Source organism: Cherax quadricarinatus, chromosome 1 (assembly GCF_038502225.1).
Source record: "Cherax quadricarinatus isolate ZL_2023a chromosome 1, ASM3850222v1, whole genome shotgun sequence".
Lineage (NCBI taxonomy): Eukaryota > Metazoa > Arthropoda > Malacostraca > Decapoda > Parastacidae > Cherax > Cherax quadricarinatus.
The window spans coordinates 24,354,865-24,374,904 of NC_091292.1; the positions used below are offsets into that span (position 1 = coordinate 24,354,865).

The 20,040-nt window shown below is 39.3% G+C and overlaps 1 protein-coding gene across 15 annotated transcripts in view; it reads left to right on the plus strand.

Moving 5' to 3' along the window:
- The window catches only part of LOC138855215 (uncharacterized), a 247,815-nt gene extending 228,911 nt beyond the window's left edge, over positions 1-18,904 (plus strand). For 8 of the 15 annotated variants that reach the window (XR_011394488.1, XR_011394457.1, XR_011394503.1 and 5 more), the window contains 3 exons: positions 6,663-6,767; positions 8,592-8,673; positions 17,936-18,904. Coding sequence is in view for 2 of the 15 variants with exons in the window: in XM_070103450.1 (XP_069959551.1) it covers positions 6,663-6,704 (42 nt within the window). In the remaining 13 variants the exon portion in view is untranslated. Of the gene's footprint in view, positions 1-6,662; positions 6,768-8,591; positions 8,674-10,835; positions 10,983-17,935 lie in introns of all 15 variants that reach the window. The other 7 variants (XR_011394473.1, XM_070103526.1, XR_011394464.1 and 4 more) reach the window with 6 other exon arrangements.
- Positions 18,905-20,040: the final 1,136 nt, after the last annotated feature.

The window sequence follows — 20,040 nt, forward strand, 5'->3', positions numbered from 1 at the left end:
TGTGTCAACCATCTTTGATATTGTTTTAATGTCACTTTTGCATCATTTATAACATTTGTGGTATATTTTTAAATGTTTATACAGTAATGTACCGTATATTGTAATAATCAGAATATAGGAAATCAGCTCTAATGTACAGTGGAACCTCTACTTGCGAGTGCATCCACGTGCGAGTTTTTCCAAATACATACTAGCAGTTGATGGGTCAATTTTTTGCTTCCACACACGAGTGAAATTTCCATAAGCGAGCAGACCTCAAGGAAGGTTCCTTGACCTTGATGAGGGGCTCTTGCTTTTGATCTAGGTAATTGGATCTCATTTGTTTGTTGAACTATCTTATTGAAACTTGGGCAATGTATGATGGAAAGATGCTTCTTAACGTATACCAAAAATTAAAGAAATTGGAGCATAAATAATGGAGCTCACTTCTCAGCAATTAGCCGCCCCTTAGTGGTATTTTTGTATGGTTTTTATGGTTGTATTCTCGCTTTTTTGGTCTCATTTGATAGAATGGAAGATATATTACATAAATAGATATGATTTTGATTGCTTTCACGATGAAAAGTACCTTGAAATTGAGCTCAATGTAGGAGAAATGTTCGATTGTTTTGGCTATGTTCAAGAGTAAACAAATGATATCACTGTCCATTCCAATATGCAGTCCTGAATGGCTTGACATTATTTATACAATTATTACAATAAGGCAGTAGTCTGCATAACACTAAATCTTATATTTTTTGTGAATAAAAATTACAAATTATTTATATTATAATAATAATAATATTAATAATAATAATATTATTATTAATATTTTTTTTTTTTTTTTTTCAACAAGTCGGTCGTCTCCCACCGAGGCAGGGTGACCCAAAAAAAAGAAAGAAAATCCCCAAAAAGAAAATACTTTCATCATCATTCAACACTTTCACCACACTCACACATTATCACTGCTTTTGCAGAGGTGCTCAGAATACAACAGTTTAGAAGCATATACGTATAGAGATACACAACATATCCCTCCAAACTGCCAATATCCCAATATATATAATAATGTACTACATTATAATTATAATAATAGACGGCTTCAAAAGGCTGTCACTAGATGGCAGTGCTTACCACAAGAAAGAGGGAGCAGTTGTGGCTGCATCCACCTGTTACATAATGACATATTTTATTCATTCTAGAGTATATATCAGGGTTCTGTGTTATTTATATTGTTTGTTATGTCATATTAGATGAACTGTGATAGATAAATAAGCTGTTGAGTTGATGATAGCGAAATATTCAAGGAGTATTTTGTCCTGTCTCCAGACAAACACTCAAGTGCAACTAGTGTGACATTTATTGTGGCAACGTTTCGCTCTCCAGGAGCTTTATCAAGCCATGGAGAGCGAAACGTTGCCACAATAAATGTCACATTAGTTGCACTTGTGTCCTTTTACTTTACATATTGTCGGTAATTCTACCAACTTTATTACAGACAAACACTCGTCGGCCGCTGCCTCCATCACATATATATTTACATATTTTATTCATTCTAGAGTACATGTATATATCAGGTTTCTATGCTATTTATATTGTTTGTTATGTCATATTAGATGAACTGTGATAGATAAATAAGCCATAGAATTGATGATAGCGAAATATTCAAGAAGTATTTTGCCCTGCGTCCAGACAAACTCTCATCCACTGCCGACGCCGCCCATACCATTACATGAATGACATATTTTATTAATTTTAGAGTATAAATTAGGTTTCAATGTTATTTATATTGTTTATTATGTCATGTTAGATGAATTGTGATAGATAAATAAGCCGTAGAGTTGATATTAGCAAAATTATTGAAGTACAGAATTCCACTGGAATGGATTAATTGCATTTCATTTAATTTAAATGAGGAGAATTGACTCTGCAAACGAGCAAATCCAGTTGCGAGCAAGGTCATATAATGGATTAAACTCACAAGTAGAGGTCCCACTGTACATAAATTCTAGCGCCTTCAAATCTCGCAGGAAAAGGCTGGTAGGCCTAGATGTGAGAGAATGGGTGTGTGTGGGGTCGGTGTGAGCAGTAGAAAAAAAATCTGGGACCCAGTGGCACATTGTGGGAACGCCATTTTAGTAGACCTTGTTCACCATGCCTCGCGGTAAGAAGCTCCTCACTCCTCGGCGAATTGGGACACTTTTGTTCCCCAGTGACAGTTCTAATACAGATGGAAGTGCCAATGAAGATGAGTTTCAAGGTTTTGGTGAGGTTGTGATCGAAACTAATGACCATAATATCGGTAATAGTGAGGAAAACCCAGACGACCCTCAGCCTTCCACCTCTGCTGCTGGGCCGTCTTGTTCATGTTCAGTTGTACCAGAATCAAAGAGGAAACTCCTATTTTCCCAAATCCCGGACTCAGATGTGAGCATTGGTGATGATGATGTTAGTGATAGTGAATATGAACTACAAGCTCTTGAAAACAGTTCCAGTAGTGATAGTGAAGTGGAATTTTCTCCAGTGAAGCGTCAGTATATACAACGATATATGCGCTATGGTAGTGTGCCATATGCTATTCCAAGGGGAAGGAGTACATCTCGGAGTACATCCCGTGGCTGTACAACAGGAACAGACAGTGAAAATGATGATGATAGTGTTGCAATTGGGATGGAAAATGTGCATGGTGGTGGTAGTGGTGGTACTGGCTGTGAGGCACCAGCAGTGGGCCACGCTGCCACCCACGCCACTGCCTCATCTGATCTACAACAAAGGCCACCATCCCCCACCCACCCACCACACCAGCCTCCACAACCATAACCACCTGTCAATGTCCAGTACCCACCAGCAGACTGCACCTGGGATTGGCAGGAAGCTGTCAATTTTGTTCCAAATCCCCACCAGTTTGATGAAAGCCAAAGTGGAATACGGCCATGTTGTACACCAGTGAACTGGAATGTTTCGAGTTATTCTTTGACGAACCCCTAATGGAAATCATTGTCAGGGAAAGCAACAGATACTACGAGTACACCATGGCAAACACAGTACTTTCACCAAGCTCACGGCTACACAAGTGGAAGGAGACAACTGTGGCTGAGATGTATCTTTTCTTTGCCACAATAATGCTTATGCCACATGTGTATAAGCACAGTGTGAAATCATACTGGTCAACAGACCACCTGATTGCAACCCCAGGTTTCAGTGATATAATGGGAGTGAATCGATTTGTGCTACTATTACGTATGCTTCACTTCTCAGACAAAACCAGGCCTGACAGAAACGACAGGTTATATAAGATTAGGAATGTGTTTGTGTATCTGAAAGAGAAATTCAATATGTATTTTTATCCCTTCAGGAAGCTTGTTATTGACGAGTCTTTGATTCTGTTCAAAGGAAGAATCTCTTTCAAGCAGTACATAACAAGCAAGAGGAAATGCTTTGGTATGAAGTTGTTTGTGCTTTGTGATTGTTACAGTGGTCTGGTATTGGATATTATTGTGTACACTGGAAGTTATACATTGCAAAATACCAGGAAGTTATTGGGCATCTCTGGTGATGTGGTTAGAACAATGATAGAACCATACCTTGGTGAGGGGCATATATTATACTATACTGATAACTGGTACACAAGCCCCTCACTCAGTGATTTTTTGCGAGTGAACATGACAGATGTGTGTGGCACAGTGCATGCAAATCATAAACATATGCCTAGGTTTGACACTGGCATTCGTAGAGGTGAGGTGCAGGCGTTTGCTGCCAATGACATCATGGCATTTCGGTGGCATGACAAACGAGATGTCACACTGTTGTCATCAGTTCACCCTAACGAAATGACAAACACTGGCAGGCAGCATAGAGACAGCAATGAACCCATTCTAAAACCTGCAGCTGTGATTGATTACACCCTCAATATGCACTTAGTGGACAAATGTGACATGCAGATTGGGTTTGCTGATTGTGCTCGCAAGAGTTATAAGGGGTACATAAAACTCTTTTTCCATCTTCTGGACATTTCCATGCTCAATGCTTATAATATGTATAAGATGAGGACCAGAAACAAACCACCATATGGCGAATTCTGTTTGTCTGTCATCAGACAAATAGTATTCAAGTGCCAAGGAACAACACCTGCAATAGACCGCCCACTAAATTATCAACAACTACCTTCTCGTCTGAAGCATGGTGATCACTTCCTGGTAAAACTGCCTGCTACTGCTTTCAAGAAAAAGGCTCAGAAGAGGCATTACATCTGTGCACATACAAAAAAACACCCACAACAATGCAGAGACACTCGTTTTATGTGTGAGGAGTGTAAAACACCACTGTGCGTGACACCATGTTTCAAAGACTTCCACAGGCTGCAGAACTTCTAGAAACATTCCCTGTGACTGTATATGTGTATATAAAATATAGAAAAATAGTAATAAACAACATTTCATGTCATTTGTTTGTGTAAATATTTTCTGTAAGCAAAACAGTGACAACAGTGTTTATGCAGTTATTGTGTAGTATAGAAAAAGAAATAACTTACAAAATAGTGATCATATTGGTCTCACAGGCCATAAAAGTTACTTGGAAACAAAAAATTTAAAAATAATAGAAAATAGTACATAAAAACTAAATAATGTAATACCAGGTGACGGCGGTCGGCGATGTTACCATATACCAGGCATTTTCTGTCAACTTCACGCCTCCATATCTCGGTAAGTATTGATGGTAAAAAAATTTTGTTTAGCCTATAAGATTTAAAAACAAAAACTATCTTTTCATAAGAAAAAATTTTTTTTTTTTTTTTTTTAAATTTTGGCGACCCTGAGAACAAGTCTCTGAGAGGACCTGGGGACCCTGAAAGGGTTAGGTATGCTTAATTTTTAGTGTATTCTGAATTAAGGGACACTTGGACAATCCCCTCATAAGTCTCTTATATTGAGGGTTTTCTGTATTGCAAAATCAAAGAAAGTTTTGCTGTTGGGGTATTTGAACGTGCATCAGTGTAGTGCAGCTTATAAGAAAGATTTGATGTTAATGTTAAGAATATCATGGCACTAAATGAAATAAAGCTGAAAAAAAAAAGTTAGGAGAATTTCATTGGGTAGTGGTAAATGGGATTAGTTGAGGTGTATCTGAGAGATGAGGAGCTAATGAAGGAGTAACAGTAATATTAAATGATCAATTATGGAAAGAAAACAGGGGTTATAAGTGTATAAACTCAAGAATTATGTGGGCTAGAATAAAGGTGGAATACAAGAAGTGGGCTATGGTGTATATGTACGTGGTGGTGAGACATGTAGAAGAGGGATTTTTGGGAAATGTTAAGTGCATGTTTTGGGAATTTTGAATCAAGTGAGAGAATTAGTGTTGATGGGGACCTAAATGATAAGGTGGAGGAGATGGTTTTACATGTTTTAGTTGGTAAGTTTGGAGTGCCAAGGGTAAATGAAAATGGGAAAAACCCAGAGTTGAGCTGTCTGTAGAAAAAAGTTAGGTAATAGATATTATTTTTAGGAAAAAAAAATAAATGTGAGATACGATATAGGATGCAATGATAGCAGATTATTAACTCTTTGACTGTCGCAAGCCCCTTTCTGAAACTGTCATTCTATGTCGCAAAATTTTTGGAAACAAATTATTTTTTCTTATGAAATGATAGAGAATCTTCTCCCGGTTGTAACTGTACCAAAAGTACGAAATTTGGTCTAAAACTTACGGAATTACGCTCCTGTGAAGTTAGCGGTCTCAGCGACACATACGCATCGGCAATTTCTCCGACTTTGAGCCCTGTTTTTGGCCAATTCCGTTGTTCCAGTTGACCAAACTCATAGCTGTTTCTTTAGAACTCCATTTTTTCTATGAGTTGGGTACAAGAAACTGCCCATTTACTAATTTGAACTACCCAATAAAGTGGCCAGAAATTGGCAATTTGGCCAATTTCACGCAAATTAAAAAAATGCCATTTTCAAAATAGGGTCCAGAATAAACAATGTAGACATTCTTGGCACTAAAATAACATATCCTCTGTTCATTAGTCATGTCTCTAGGCCCCTCTTATATTACTATTGCTTTCTATTTTGATTTTTTATTCATTCAAAAAATACAAAATTTACTGTTACGCAGAGTACTGCATTATTGTAAAAATGGTATAAATAATATCAGTGCACTAGTGAAAGAGTATTAGACTCCCCAGTTGACGTGTACTGGACGTGTGGTGTGATTTGCTTACTCCTGAACATTGGTGAAAATCGAACATTTCCACTAATTTGTGCTCAATTTCAAGGTTGTTTTCATCATGAAACTAATCAAAATCATCTCTATTTCTGTAGTATGTTTTCCATTTTATCACGTGAGACCATGTAAATGAGAATACAATGATAAATACTATACGAAAATACACCTCAAAGTCGGCGTTTTAATCCAAAAAAATGGTCAGTTTTTTTCTCTTATGCACTGTGTGCTGCAGAATTTTTTTTATGTGGTGCACACTGGCTACACACACCCATTCTCTCACATGTGGGCCTACCAGCTTTCTCCTGCTTGATTTGAAGCCGGTAGAATTATTGAGTATATATTCATCCGAAACACTGGTTCATAAGACGTATATATACAACCAAAACAGTCAAAGGGTTGAACCATATTTTAGTAGACAAAAGGTTATTGAGTAAACTAATGGATGTGCATGTTTTCAGAGGAGTGGCAGATACATCACTCAATATTTAGTAGCAGCTTAAACAAAATCAATAAAGTGAGGGAATCCTGGAAGTAAATGGATTTAGCAGTTAAAAAGAGGTAAGGTAAGGTATCCACTTCCAGTGGTCTTCAAATATTCAACACCAGTGTATATTACATAGTGTATGGTTGGAAATGCTGTTGCTCTGCATAGGCACCAATTTGCCAAATTTATTTTTAAAATAAGAGAGTTAGATTGGGTTTGTTAGGTTAAGTTTACTTAGTAAAAATAACTGCTGTCTCATAGGCTCAAAATCAAACTTTGTCCATTGGTCAATGCACATAATAAAGGAGAATTTACAAAATGTGTCATATAGCTTAAAAAATTAAATCCCTAAATTCAATTTTTACACCATTTGCTAAATGTATTAAAGAAATTGTGATACTGGTTTCTGTGGGATAAACTAGGGATACCTCTTCTCATTGGCTTTAACCCTTAAACTGTCCAAACATAGATCTACGTTTTTACACATAGCGCTCCGACCTTTATTTTCCCCGTAAGAAAGAATGTAAAAAAACGTAGATCTACACTCGGAGAGCTACGCGAGCGAACGTAGATCTACGTTTGGACAGTTTAAGGTTATGAGGATAACAAAAAGAATAGGTGATGAAAGATTGGATATCAGATTGGAGGGAGGGAGTATGGAGGAGGTGAATGTATTCAGATATTTGAGAGTGGATGGGTCTATGAAAGATGAGGTGAATCATAGAATTGATGAGGGAAAAAGGGTGAGTGGTGCACTTAGAAATCTTTGGAGACAAAGAACTTTGTCCTTGGAGGCAAAGAGGGGAATGTATGAGAGTATAGTTTTACCAATGCTCAAATATGGGTGTGAAGCATGGGTGATGAATGTTGCAGCAAGGAGAAGGCTTGAGGCAGTGGAGAAGTCATGTCTGAGGGCAATGTGTGGTGTGAATATAATGCAGAGAATTCGTAGTTTGGAAGTTAGGAGGAGGTGCGGGATTGCCAAAACTATTGTCCAGAGGGCTGAGGAAGGGTTGTTGAGGTGGTTCGGACATGTAGAGAGAATGGAGCGAAACAGAATGACTTCAAGAGTGTATCAGTCTGTAGTGGAAGGAAGGCGGGGTAGGGGTCGGCCTAGGAAAGGTTGGAGGGAGGGGGTAAAGGAGGTTTTGTGTGCGAGGGGCTTGGACTTCCAGCGGGCATGCGTGAGCGTGTTTGATAGGAGTGAATGGAGACAAATGGTTTTTAATACTTGACGTGCTGTTGGAGTGTTAGCAAAGTAACATTTATGAAGGGATTCAGGGAAACCGGCAGGCCGGACTTGAGTCCTGGAGATGGGAAGTACAGTACCTGCACTCTGAAGGAGGGGTGTTAATGTTGCAGTTTAAAAACTGTAGTGTAAAGCACCCTTCTGGCAAGACAGTGATGGAGTGAGTGATGGTGAAAGTTTTTCTTTTTCGGGCCACCCTGCCTTGGTGGGAATCGGCCAGTGTGCTAATAATAAAATGTGTTGTGAGACTAATATGCTAATTTCATTGAACATGTTTGGATATTTTTTATTGAGGTTTATGTTATGTGATACAGAGAGTAATACATCAGATTGCATTATGACCAAAATGCATTTAGTTAACTACCATTTTGATATTGCTGTGGTTGTGAGTGTCTTTAGTGGGTAGTGCCTTGATGCTTGTGAAGGGCACTTGATTCAAAAAATTGGAATGTCCTTCCTCTTCCTTGGATCAGACCTCATGATCTCACACCATTTCCATTCTCCAGGTGCTGTATGATCCTTATAGGTTTAGCTCTTCCCCATGGATATAATGATAATGGGGATAAGTTTGTATGTAATTGTTGTCTATAAGTCTAATGTACTTAATGTTACAAGTTCATTCACTTGCTTTTACTAAGTCTGTTCACATTTCAGGTGGCAGTGCTGTGACTTTCCAGATGTTCCTGCTGGAAGTCCTGGCCACATGGAATTTAAGGGGAAAACCAGGAGAGCTCAGGTTAGTTGGAGATGCTGAATCTATGATTTGTTTTTATTCAGACTTAATTGTGATTTTTATTAATTTTAATATAGGATTTGTTGCATCCAGCAGGCATATGTGAATGTGTTAGACAAAGTTGAGGGCAGGTAAGTGGTTTATGTAATTTAATTCTTTCAGTGGCCATCACATAGAACTGTGTCATTAAGGCCTGGGGTCCCACGTGTAATTTTATGTCATGAGCTCAGCTTGCTTGGATAAGTTGTGAGTGGTAAATTTTGGCCTAGATAAGAGAGAATGGGTCTGTGTGGTGTGTGTTACACATTTTAAGAAAAAAAGTCTCCCATGCGGTGCACAATGGGTAAAGCAAAACTCTGACCATCTACAAATTATTTTTTATGTATTTTATTATTAACACATCGGCCGTTTCCCACCGAGGCAGGGTGGCCCAAAAAAGAAAAGCTCTGATCATCATTCACTCCATCACTGTCTTGCCAGAGGCATGCTTACACTACAGTTATAAAACTGCAATATTAACACCTCTCCTTCAGATTGCCGGCACTGCACTTCCTATCTCCAGGAATCAAGTCCGGCCTGCCAGTTTCCCTGAATCCCTTCATAAATGTTACCTTGTTTATGCTCCAACAGCACATCAAGTCCTAAAAACCATTTGTCTCCATTTGCTCCTATCTAACATGCTCACGCATGCTTGCTGGAAGTCCAAGCCCCTCACACACAAAACTTCCTTTACCCCTTCCCTCCAGCCTTTCCTAGTCTTACCCCTACCCCGCCTTCCCTCCACTACAGATTTACACACTCTCGAAGTCATTCTACCCTCTCTGCATGTCCAAACCATCTCAGTAACCCCTCCTCAGCCCTTTGGATAATAGTTTTGGTAATCCCACACCTCCTAATCTCCAAACTATGGATTCTCTGCATTATATTCACACCACACATTGCCCTCAGACATGACATCTCCAATGCCTTCAGCCTTCTTGTTGCAACATTCACCACCCATTCCTCACACCCATACAAAAGCATTGGTATAGCTATGCTCTCATACATTCCCCTCTTTACTTTCATGGATAAAGTTCTTTGTCTCCACAGACTCCCCAGTGCACTAATCACCTTTTACCCATCTGATGATAGGTCCACTCCCTTTTGGCATGTACACTCAAGTATTACATTTCTTTGTACAACCATGCATCATGTCCAAATAAATTTATTACAGTGGAACCTAGGCTTACGAATTTAATCTGTTCCGTGACCTTGTTCGTATCCTGATTTGTTCATATGCTGAGTCAATTTTTCTCATTTAAATTAATTGAAAAGCCATTAATCTGTTCCAGCGGAATTCCTGCTCTCAGAAGCAGGAAAAATACACTTCAATATAAAGCCAATATCAACTCTGTGGCCTATTTATCTATCACAAATGATCTAATGTGACATAATAAACAATATAAATAACAGAAACCTGATATATACTCTAGAATGAATAAAATATGTCATTATGTGACAAGTGGAGGCAGCCATAACAGCTCCCTCATTGTTGTGGTATTCACTACCATCTAGTGACAGTCTTTCTAAGCCGTCTATTATTATAATTATTATTATAGTACATTATTATATTATTATTATATGTATTATTATTATTATTATTATTATTATTACTACTATACAGTAGACCGTCATTTAACATGGTAGTTACGTCCTGAAAATGCCGTGTTAGGTATAACCGTGTTAGATGAACTGAAGAACTTGTGGGAAAAATAGGGTTACGCTCCTGGGAGCCCAAAAGAAGCCAAACAGCTTATTTTTAGGCCTCAACATCTTACAAAAATAAAAGTGAATATGTAATTGTAGTTCATTGTTGTGATGTATTATGTTGTTTTTACTGATTAAGGCTACAAATGTGGAGAGTTATGCTGTGGCCCTACTGGATTGAGGTGGATGGTAGAGGTTGTGGTACTGAAGTCGTTGGTTGTACTGGAGTGTCTAAGTTTAAGTCATTCAGTCAAGTCAGTAAGTCAGTCATTCACTAAGTCAGTCAGTCACAAACTCATGTTTACCTCTTTTTATGTGCACAAAGTAACACTTCATTATGGTTATCTTTTGTTTAATATCTTTGTTTTCTTCGTTAATTCTAAGACTTAAATGCTTATACCTTTTCTTGCCACTTTCAGCAACACTGGTATGCCTACTGGGTGTCATGATTGCTTGGCAGATACAAGATATAGTAATTAGAAGATTAAAACACAATTCACAAACACAGCTAGCTTGTAGCAGAGAAGGACTGGACTGGACACGTATGAAGTACGAATGCTGGGATGGTGAGGTGGTGTTGGTTGGTGGCAGGGGATGGCGGGAGGTCTCCCCGGCTGATCCACAACAAGGCGGCTGCTTGAGGAAAAGGGAATTTTTTTTTCCTTCCCACAAACTGAACCGTGTTAAATTAATTTTACGATGAGTTACATAAAATTGTGTTGCAATTCTTCAATCGTGCTATACCCAAATTGTGCTAAATAATGGTTTACTGTATTATATTATACTATTATCACTATCATTATTATTATTATTATTTCTTTCTTTCAACACACCGGCCATATCCCACCAAGGCAGGGTGGCCCAAAAGGAAAAACGAAAGTTTCTCCTTTTACATTTAGTAATATATACAGGAGAAGAGGTTACCAGCCCCTTGCTCCCAGCATTTTAGTTGCCTCTTACAACACACATGGCTTACGGAGGAAGAATTCTGTTCCACTTCCCCATGGAGATAAGAGGAAATAAACAAGAACAAGAACTAGAAAGAAAATAGAAGAAAACCCAGAGGGGTGTGTATATATATGCTTGTACATGTATGTGTAGTGTGACCTAAGCGTAAGTGGAAGTAGCAAGACGTACCTGAAATCTTGCATGTTTATGAGACAGAAAAAAGACACCAGCAATCCTACCATCATGTAAAACAATTACAGGCTTTCATTTTACAGTCACTTGGCAGGACGGTAGTATGTACCTCCCTGGGCGGCTGCTGTCTACCAACCTACTACCTAGGTATTATTATTATTATAATGGGGAAGCGCTTGTGAGGGGGGAGGGGATGGAAGGTATTCGGACTTAATTTTGAGAACTGGAACACAGATCCAATTCCCTAAATCAAGAGCCCCTCACCACATATATGCTAATAATAATAATAATGATTATAATAATAATACATAAGTACGATGAGGCACCTAAATTACTGGGAACAGTTGAAGGTCTTTGATCTGTGTTCCCTGGAATGCAGGCAAGAGAGATACATGATAATATACACTTGGAAGGTCCTAGAGGGATTGGTACCAAACCTGCACATGAAAATTACTCCCTATAAAAGCAAAAGATTCAGCAGGAGATGCAACATTTCCCCGATGAAAAGCAGGGGCACCACGAGTACATTGAGAGACAACACAATAAGTGTCAGGGGTCCAAGACTGTTTAACTGCCTCCCAGCATACATAAGGCTGATTACCAATAGACCCATGGCTGTCTTTTAGACAGGCATCTCAAGTCAGTACCAGACCAACCTGGCTGTGGTTCATATGTCAGTTTGTGTGCGGTCGGCAGTAACAGCTCGGTTGGTCAGACCCTGATCCATGAGGCCTGGTCTCAGACCGAGCCGCGGGGGCATTGACCCCCAAAACCATCTCCAGGTAAACTCCAGGTAATAATAATAATGACAGTAGGAGACACTTCAGAAGGCTGCCAGTACCTGGCACCACCATCAGCAAAACATTGGTAACCACTACTTTTCACCTGCCTAGACTTAAGTAGTCTATAAGTATTAGGTTAGGTCTGCCCAAAATGCCTCAGCATGATAGTGGCTTTCTTTGCTCCAATCATATTATGATATGTAAACACGCATTGTAACCTTTGCAAAAAAAAATAAATTATTTATTTACTTACTTAAGGAACATCCCTTGAGGGGAAGTACACATCCTGAAATTTTTTTCATATCCAGAAGCAAAAAATTGACTGAATGACGGTTCATATCCTGGAAAGTTCTCATGGTGGGACGTTCATAAGCCGAGGTTCCACTGTATTATTATTATTATTCGCCTCCTTCATACTCTCTCCCTCTAATCTGATAACCAATTTTCCATTACCTAATTTTATTGTTATCCTCATCACCTTACTCTTTCCTATATTAACTTTTAATTTCCTTCTTTTACATACCCTACCAAACTCATCAACCAACTTCTGCAACTTCTCTTCAGAATCTCCCAAAAGCACAGTGTTATCAGCATAGAGCAACTGTGACAATTCCCACTATGTGTTAGATTCTTTATCTTTATCGTTTAACCCCACACCTCTTGCCAATGCCTGAGCATTCACTTCTCTTACAATTCCATCTATAAATATATTGAACAACCATGGTGACATCACACATCTCTGTCAAAGGCCTACTTTTACTGGGAAATAATCTCCCTCTCACCTATATACTCTAACCTGAGCCTCACTATCCTCTTAAAGACACTTCACTGCTTTCAGTAACTTACCTCCTATTCCATTCATTTGCAACATCTGCCACATTGCCCCTCTATCATATGCCATTTCCAAATCCATAAATACAACAGCCTCTTTACCCTTATCTAAATACTGTTCACCTGTATGTTTCACTGCAAACACTTGGTCTACACACCCACTACCCTTCCTAAAACCTTGTTCATCTGCTGTCCTGCTGTCCATCTTACTCTTAATTCTTTCAATAATAATTCTGTCATACACTTTACCAGGTATACTCAATAAACTTATTCCCCTGTAATTTTTACTCTCTCTTTTGTCCCCCTTGCTTTTATATAGAGGAACTATGCATACTCTCTGCCAATCCCTAGGTACCCTACCCTCTTCCATACATTTATTAAATTAAAGCACTAACCACTCCAAAACTATATCCCCCCCCCCCCTGCTTTTAACATTTCTATTTTCATCCCATCAATTCCAGCTGCTTTATCCCCTTTCATTCTACCCACTGCCCCACGCACTCTCTCCACACTCACAACTGGTTTTTCCTTACTCCTATAAGATGTTATTCCTCCTTGCCCTATACACAAAATCACAGCTTCCCTATCTTCATCAGCATTTAACAATTCCTTGAAATATTCCCTCCATCTTCCCGATACCTCTAACTCTTTGTATAATAACTCTCCTCTCATATTTTTAACTAATGAATCCATTTGTTCCCATGACTTTCTCAGCTTATTAATCTCACTCCAAAATTTTTTCTTACTTTCAGCAAAATTTGTTGATAACATCGCTCCCACTCTTTCATTTGCTCTCTTTTTGCATTGCTTCACCCCTCCCTCAACCTCTCTTTTTCTTTTCATTTACTCCTCCCTCCTTGCATCACTTCTACTTTGTAAAAACCTTGCATATGCTAATTTTTTCTCTCTTACTACTCACTTTACATTATCATTCCACCAATCGCTCTTCTTCCCTCAAGCACCCACTTGCTTGTAACCACAAACTACTGCTGAACACTCGAACACTATATTCTTAAACTTTCCCCATACATCTTCTACCCTATTGCCTATACTCACACTAGCCCATCTGTCCTCCAACAATTTTTTATATCTTACCCTAACTCCCTTCCCCTTTAGTTTATAAGCCTTCACCTCTCTCTTACTTGATGCTTCCATTTTCCTTGTATCTCATCTATCTTTTACTCTCACTGTAGCTGCAACTAAAAAGTGATCTGATATATCTGTGGCCCCTCTATAAACATGTACATCCTGAAGTACCCAACAGTCATTTATCTACCATTACGTCATCCAACAAACTAGTACATGTACTGTCTTTACGTCTTATATTGTTGTCCTCTTTTTCTTAAAAGATGTGTTACCTATAATTAAACCCCTTTCTATACAGAGTTCAATCAAATGCTCTCCGTTATCATTTAATGCTTCTCCTACTTCAGCATTTAGGTCCCCTACCACAATTACTCTCTCACTTGGCTCAAAAGTTCCTACACACTCCTCTACACGTCTCTCTTCTCCAGGTGCATACACCCTTATTATGACCCACTTTTCACATCCGACCCTTATTTTAATCCACATAATCCTTGAATTTACACATTTATATTCCCTCTTCTTTCTCCATAACTGATCTTTCAACATTATTGCTACCCTTTCCTTCAGTCTAACTCTCTCAGGTACTCCTGACTTAATACCATTTATTTCTCCCCACTAAACTCCCTACCCCATTCAGCTTTGTTTCACTTAAGGCTAGGACATCAAACTTCATTTCATTCATAACATTAGCAGTCATTTCTTTCTTATCATCCACACTACATCCACGCATATTCAAACATCCCAATTTTATAAAGTTTTTCTTTTCTTTGTTTTTAGTAGTTTATGCAGGAGAAGGGGTTACTAACCCATTGCTCCCAGCATTTAATTGACTTCCACGACACGCGTAGCTTATGGAGGAAGAATTCTGTTCCACTTCCCCATATGGTTTAAAATAGTGACTTTGAGGTGTTATGATCTTACAATTTGTTATTTGTTATTTGATAAAATGGAAGACATACTGAAATAGAGATTCTGACAGTTCATGTCTGTACAGTGTACGTACTTGTGAAAGCTCAAATACCTACAGTTGTTTCTTGCCCCCTTCTTCTCAACCACTTCTGGTCTTATTTTCATGCCATTACAGTATACACTGATGGTTCTAAAGCCTCTGATGGTGTCAGGCTTGCAGCAATGTCCCAGACAGTGTTGTGCGAGGGCATTTAATTAGACTCGGCTAGCATTTTTACAGCTGAAAACTGTATGCAGTTCTTATTAAAATTTTTCATATTGCATCTATGCCTACCTCAATGTAGTCTCAGACTCCTTTAGTGCTTTGCAAACTATTTAAAAGTTTGATTCGCCTCATCCACTAGTTCTTCATGTGCAACTTTGGTTATGCCGCATTTCTATCAAAAGCAAAGAAATCGTTTTCTGCTGGGTCCCTAGTCAGGCTGATGTTCAGGGCAACGAGCAGGCAGACTTTGCTGTATGGTCAGTGGTACATGACCTCCCAGTTTCATATGGTGGTATTCTATTCTCAGACTATTTTGCTGTAATCTCTTAACTAGTTGCCTTTGTAATCATTGGTAACACCATTGCCAAGTTTAGGTTTCTCTCCTTCTTATCAATGCAGAGGTTGGGAGAATATACTTTCAGTCTTTGCATTGGGAACACCCACCTTACTCATGGGGTATTTCATGGAGAGGCTCCCTGTTCCACTCTTAGAATTGTCAGGTTCCAATTCCAGTTTGCCATATTTTATTGGACTGTCCCGTCTTTCAACAAGCATGCAGAATTTACCTCTAGCGTCGTCACTGCTCTAACAACCCCACCTTGGACTTAGACTCTCTCTTTGACTTTTTGACAGCAACCGATTTATTACACAAACTTAGATAGTTTTGAGGAGTGCTAAAGTATTATAATACTTCCTTTAGCACTACTCACAGCCCTTTCTAACTCTACCTCTGCTGTCCTCTCCACCCTGGCTACTGTCTGCTCCAGCAACACCCCCTGCCCTGCAGCGTTGTATGATCCTAGTGGATTTAGCGCTTGGTTTTGATTGTAATAATATCTGAGCCCAAATTTACTGCTCACAGCTTATCTGAGAGAGCTGAGCTCATCACATAGAACAATGGGACTGACCTCGAAAGGGTTAATTACTCTACGTAGTGCACAGAATTTAGTAATTTGGTCAATTTTACACACTTAAAATACAGTGCCAGTTTAAAACTAGTCCAAAAGAAACATTGTAGATACTCCTGGTGCTAAAACATTGCCTATGTTCATTAATCACATCCCTGACCTCTCCTATATTATGCTTCCCTTTCATTTTGAATTCTTAATCACACAAAAATATAGAAGATTTACTCTGTTTCTCAGTTAAAATATAACCAGAAATGATTGGTTATGGGGTATGATGTCCCAATAAGTGAATCATATCTAATAAAAACCCATAAAACAGACCAAGAGGTGTTGGGGGCTTTACCCACCTTCAGGAGTATTGAGAAAAATAGAATATTTCTTATACCCTAAGCTCAATTTCGAGCTACTGGCAGTCCTTATTAGTACAAGTCTTCCATTCTGTCAAATGATACCAATACCTGGACAGGGTTTCAGGGATCAACACCCCATGACCAGGTCTGTGACCAAGCGGCCTGATGGCTCACGGTCTGATCAACCAGGCTGTTACTGCTGGCCGCACACAGACTGACGTACGAACCACAGCCTGGCTGATCAGGTACTGACTTTAGGTGCCTGTCCAGCACCTTCTTGAAGACAACCAGGGGTCTCTTGCTAATCCCCCTTATGTATGCTGGGAGGCAGTTGAACAGTCTTGGGCCCCCGACACTTATTATGTTGTCTCTTAGCATACTCGTGGCACCCCTGCTTTTCACTGGGGGAGATATTGCATATCCTGCCCAGTCTTTTGCTTTCAAAGGGAGGGATTTTCATGTACAAACTTGGGACTAGTCCTTCTAGGATTTTCCAAGTGTATATTATCATATATCTTTCTCACCTGCATTGCAGGGAATACAGATCAAGGGACTTAACCATTCCCAGTAGTTTAGGTACTTTACCATATTTATGCATGCCATGAAAATTCTCTGTGCATTCTCCAGGTCTGCAATTTCACTTGCCTTGAAAGGGGCCATTAGTGTACAGCAATATCCAGCCTAGAGAGAAGCAATCATAAAAACCGATCAATTTTTTCCTATCATGCACTGTGTAGAGCAGGATTTTTTTTTATATGTATTAGGCACATGTACCACACAGACCCATTCTCTCATATTTACCACTCGGCTTATCTGGGTGAGCTGACTTCATGACATAGAACTACGGGAGGGACCCTGGCCTCAATGACAATTCTTCATGATGGCCCCTGAAAGGGTTAATTAAATAGTAGACAGTGAGAGCAATATTATTTTCAGGGGTCTGGATAGTTAAAGGGTTAATATACTGTTTGAGTGTAAGCAAGAAAATTTTTTTGAAGGATTTAAAATAAACTGGTTAGCTGGACTTGTCCTGTCAGTGCAGTGCCTGCACCCTGAAGCATGGCTGTGATGTTCAGAGTATCATTTGAATTGTTTTTTCCTTGCACCTCAACTATTGAATGAACATTGCTGGATGTGTTCCCTTTCCATCACCATACCTGGGTGAGAAACAACCAGTGATACAAGAAATTTTTTTTTGGTGCAGGTTTATTCACGTGCTTTTACTTATCTAGTTTGTTCACATTTCAGGTGGCAGTGCTATGAACTTCCATACAGGCGTGTTGGAAGGACTGGCCATATGGAATTGGTACCAAGATGTGGCAGATACACTGGATGTAAACATTTTGTCTGAAGACCTTAAATAGCAGATGAAAGGAAATACAGGATAAGAGTCCTGTAATGTTTTGCAAATGTTTATTTATCTGACTGGGTTAAATTATCATTAATGGCTTCAGGGTGTTACTTCATTGCTAGTTTCTCCAATTCTACCTTTTCTTTAAAACTATTACACATTTTCTTTTAGGTCACATCATGCATTATATCAGAAGATATCCTCAACTTCAGTTTTTGAAAACTAATATAAATTAGAGGATGTGATAATTATCAGCTTGTCAGTATTGTATACCACTAAGATGTGTGCAACAGTTGGGTATCTTTATTCCAAAACCTTTCACCTACAGAGTGGCCTCAGTGGAATACAGAGGAGGCAACAGAAACAGTAGAGATGTAAAGACAATGTAATCAGTCCCTCAGCCTGAAGGCTTGTTCTGCTTTGGAGCAGAGCTCTGGACTATGGAGTTCTCAAAGGTGAGGCACAGATGATCTTGATGACAGGATTAGCCTACCCTCACCTTTGACAGTATATAAGTCTCCATTTTGTCACTCCAGCTTCATATTGTTCCAGACTATGGAGCAAAATTCTTCAGGCTAAGAGACTGATCACCTCAAAACTACATCTTCAAAGGTGATCGACCAGTTACACTGACTTCACATCTCTACTGCTTCTGCTGCCTCCTCTGTATTTCACTGAAGAAGCCTACTCTGTAATTGAAACATTTTGAAATAAGGATACCCAACAGTTGCACACGTCTTAATTAAAATAGAGAGATTGATTTGTATTTTATTATAACTTGATTTTTAGCAATTATATCCCCAATTATTTAGTAGAATCTTTTCACACAGTTTCTATATTCTTGGCATTAAATGTTTTAGTCTTGAGTGATTTTTCTTTTTAAAAACCTTCAAAAAATATATTAATAGCAGGCTTAATGTATTTTAAGGGGTTAAAGTGTGTAGTAGAATTACAAAGTCTTAAGGGTACAAGTGAACAAAACTAAGTAAATGTATTCAAACATTTGAACCATAGGCATTTGTGGAGATGAAGTTTATCCATGAAGCTGAATGTATCAGAGTATGTATAGTGTTGCCAACATTGTTATATGGGTGTGAAGCACAGTTTTTAAATGTTGCAGCAAGGGGTCTGGAGGTAGTGAAGATGTCATGTTTCAGGGCAATGTGTGGTGTGCATACCATGCAGAGAATTAGCAGGTCAGTCGTCACGTGAGGTCACAGACCCTGAGCTGCTTTGGGGATTAGCGTGGATGGTTACAAAGCATGGCTTGCTTCTGCAGTGTTTTAAAAATTGAGGTTGGAGAGTTGAAGGAGGAGGTCTTGCTTCTCCAGGAGGAGATTAGGAGGCTGAAGGTCCACCTCAATGGGTCTGGGAGAGAGTGTGAGGTGGCTGGAGTTGTGGGGAATGAGGCTTCTAGCAGTGAGGTGCAGTCTGTCTCTCGCTGTGAGGAGGCTGTAGTGGGGGAGGTAGCAACGGCTACCAGCAGTGAGGTGCAGCCCAGCACCTGCTACAAGTGGCGAGTGGTTCACAGTAATGGGAGGCGCATCAGAGTAAGGAAAGTTAAGAGTGAAGATCTGAAGGTAGGAAATCGCTTCTCTGTTCTTCAGGATGAATGTACTTCAGTGGCCAGTGAAGGTAAGGGTACTACTGCCCCTGCTAATGGAGGTAAGTGCATTCTTGTGGTTGGTGACTCTCAGGTAAGATATATTGACCGTGCTTTTTGTAATAGGAATAAGAAGATGAGAGATAGTGTGTGCTTCCCTGGAGCTGGTGTTGGGGACATTGTCAACAGGCTGGATAATATCATGTCAGGTAATGGGAACAAGCCCATTATCTGTCTCAGTGCTGGTGGAAATGATATTGGGAAGGGTAGGAGAGAAGAGCTGCTAGATAAGTACAGGTCAGCTATAGATTTCATTAAGTCTAAGGGAGGGATCCCAATCATATGTAGCATCTTGCCTAGAAGGGGAGTAGGAAATGAATGGTTGTCTAGGGCAATTGG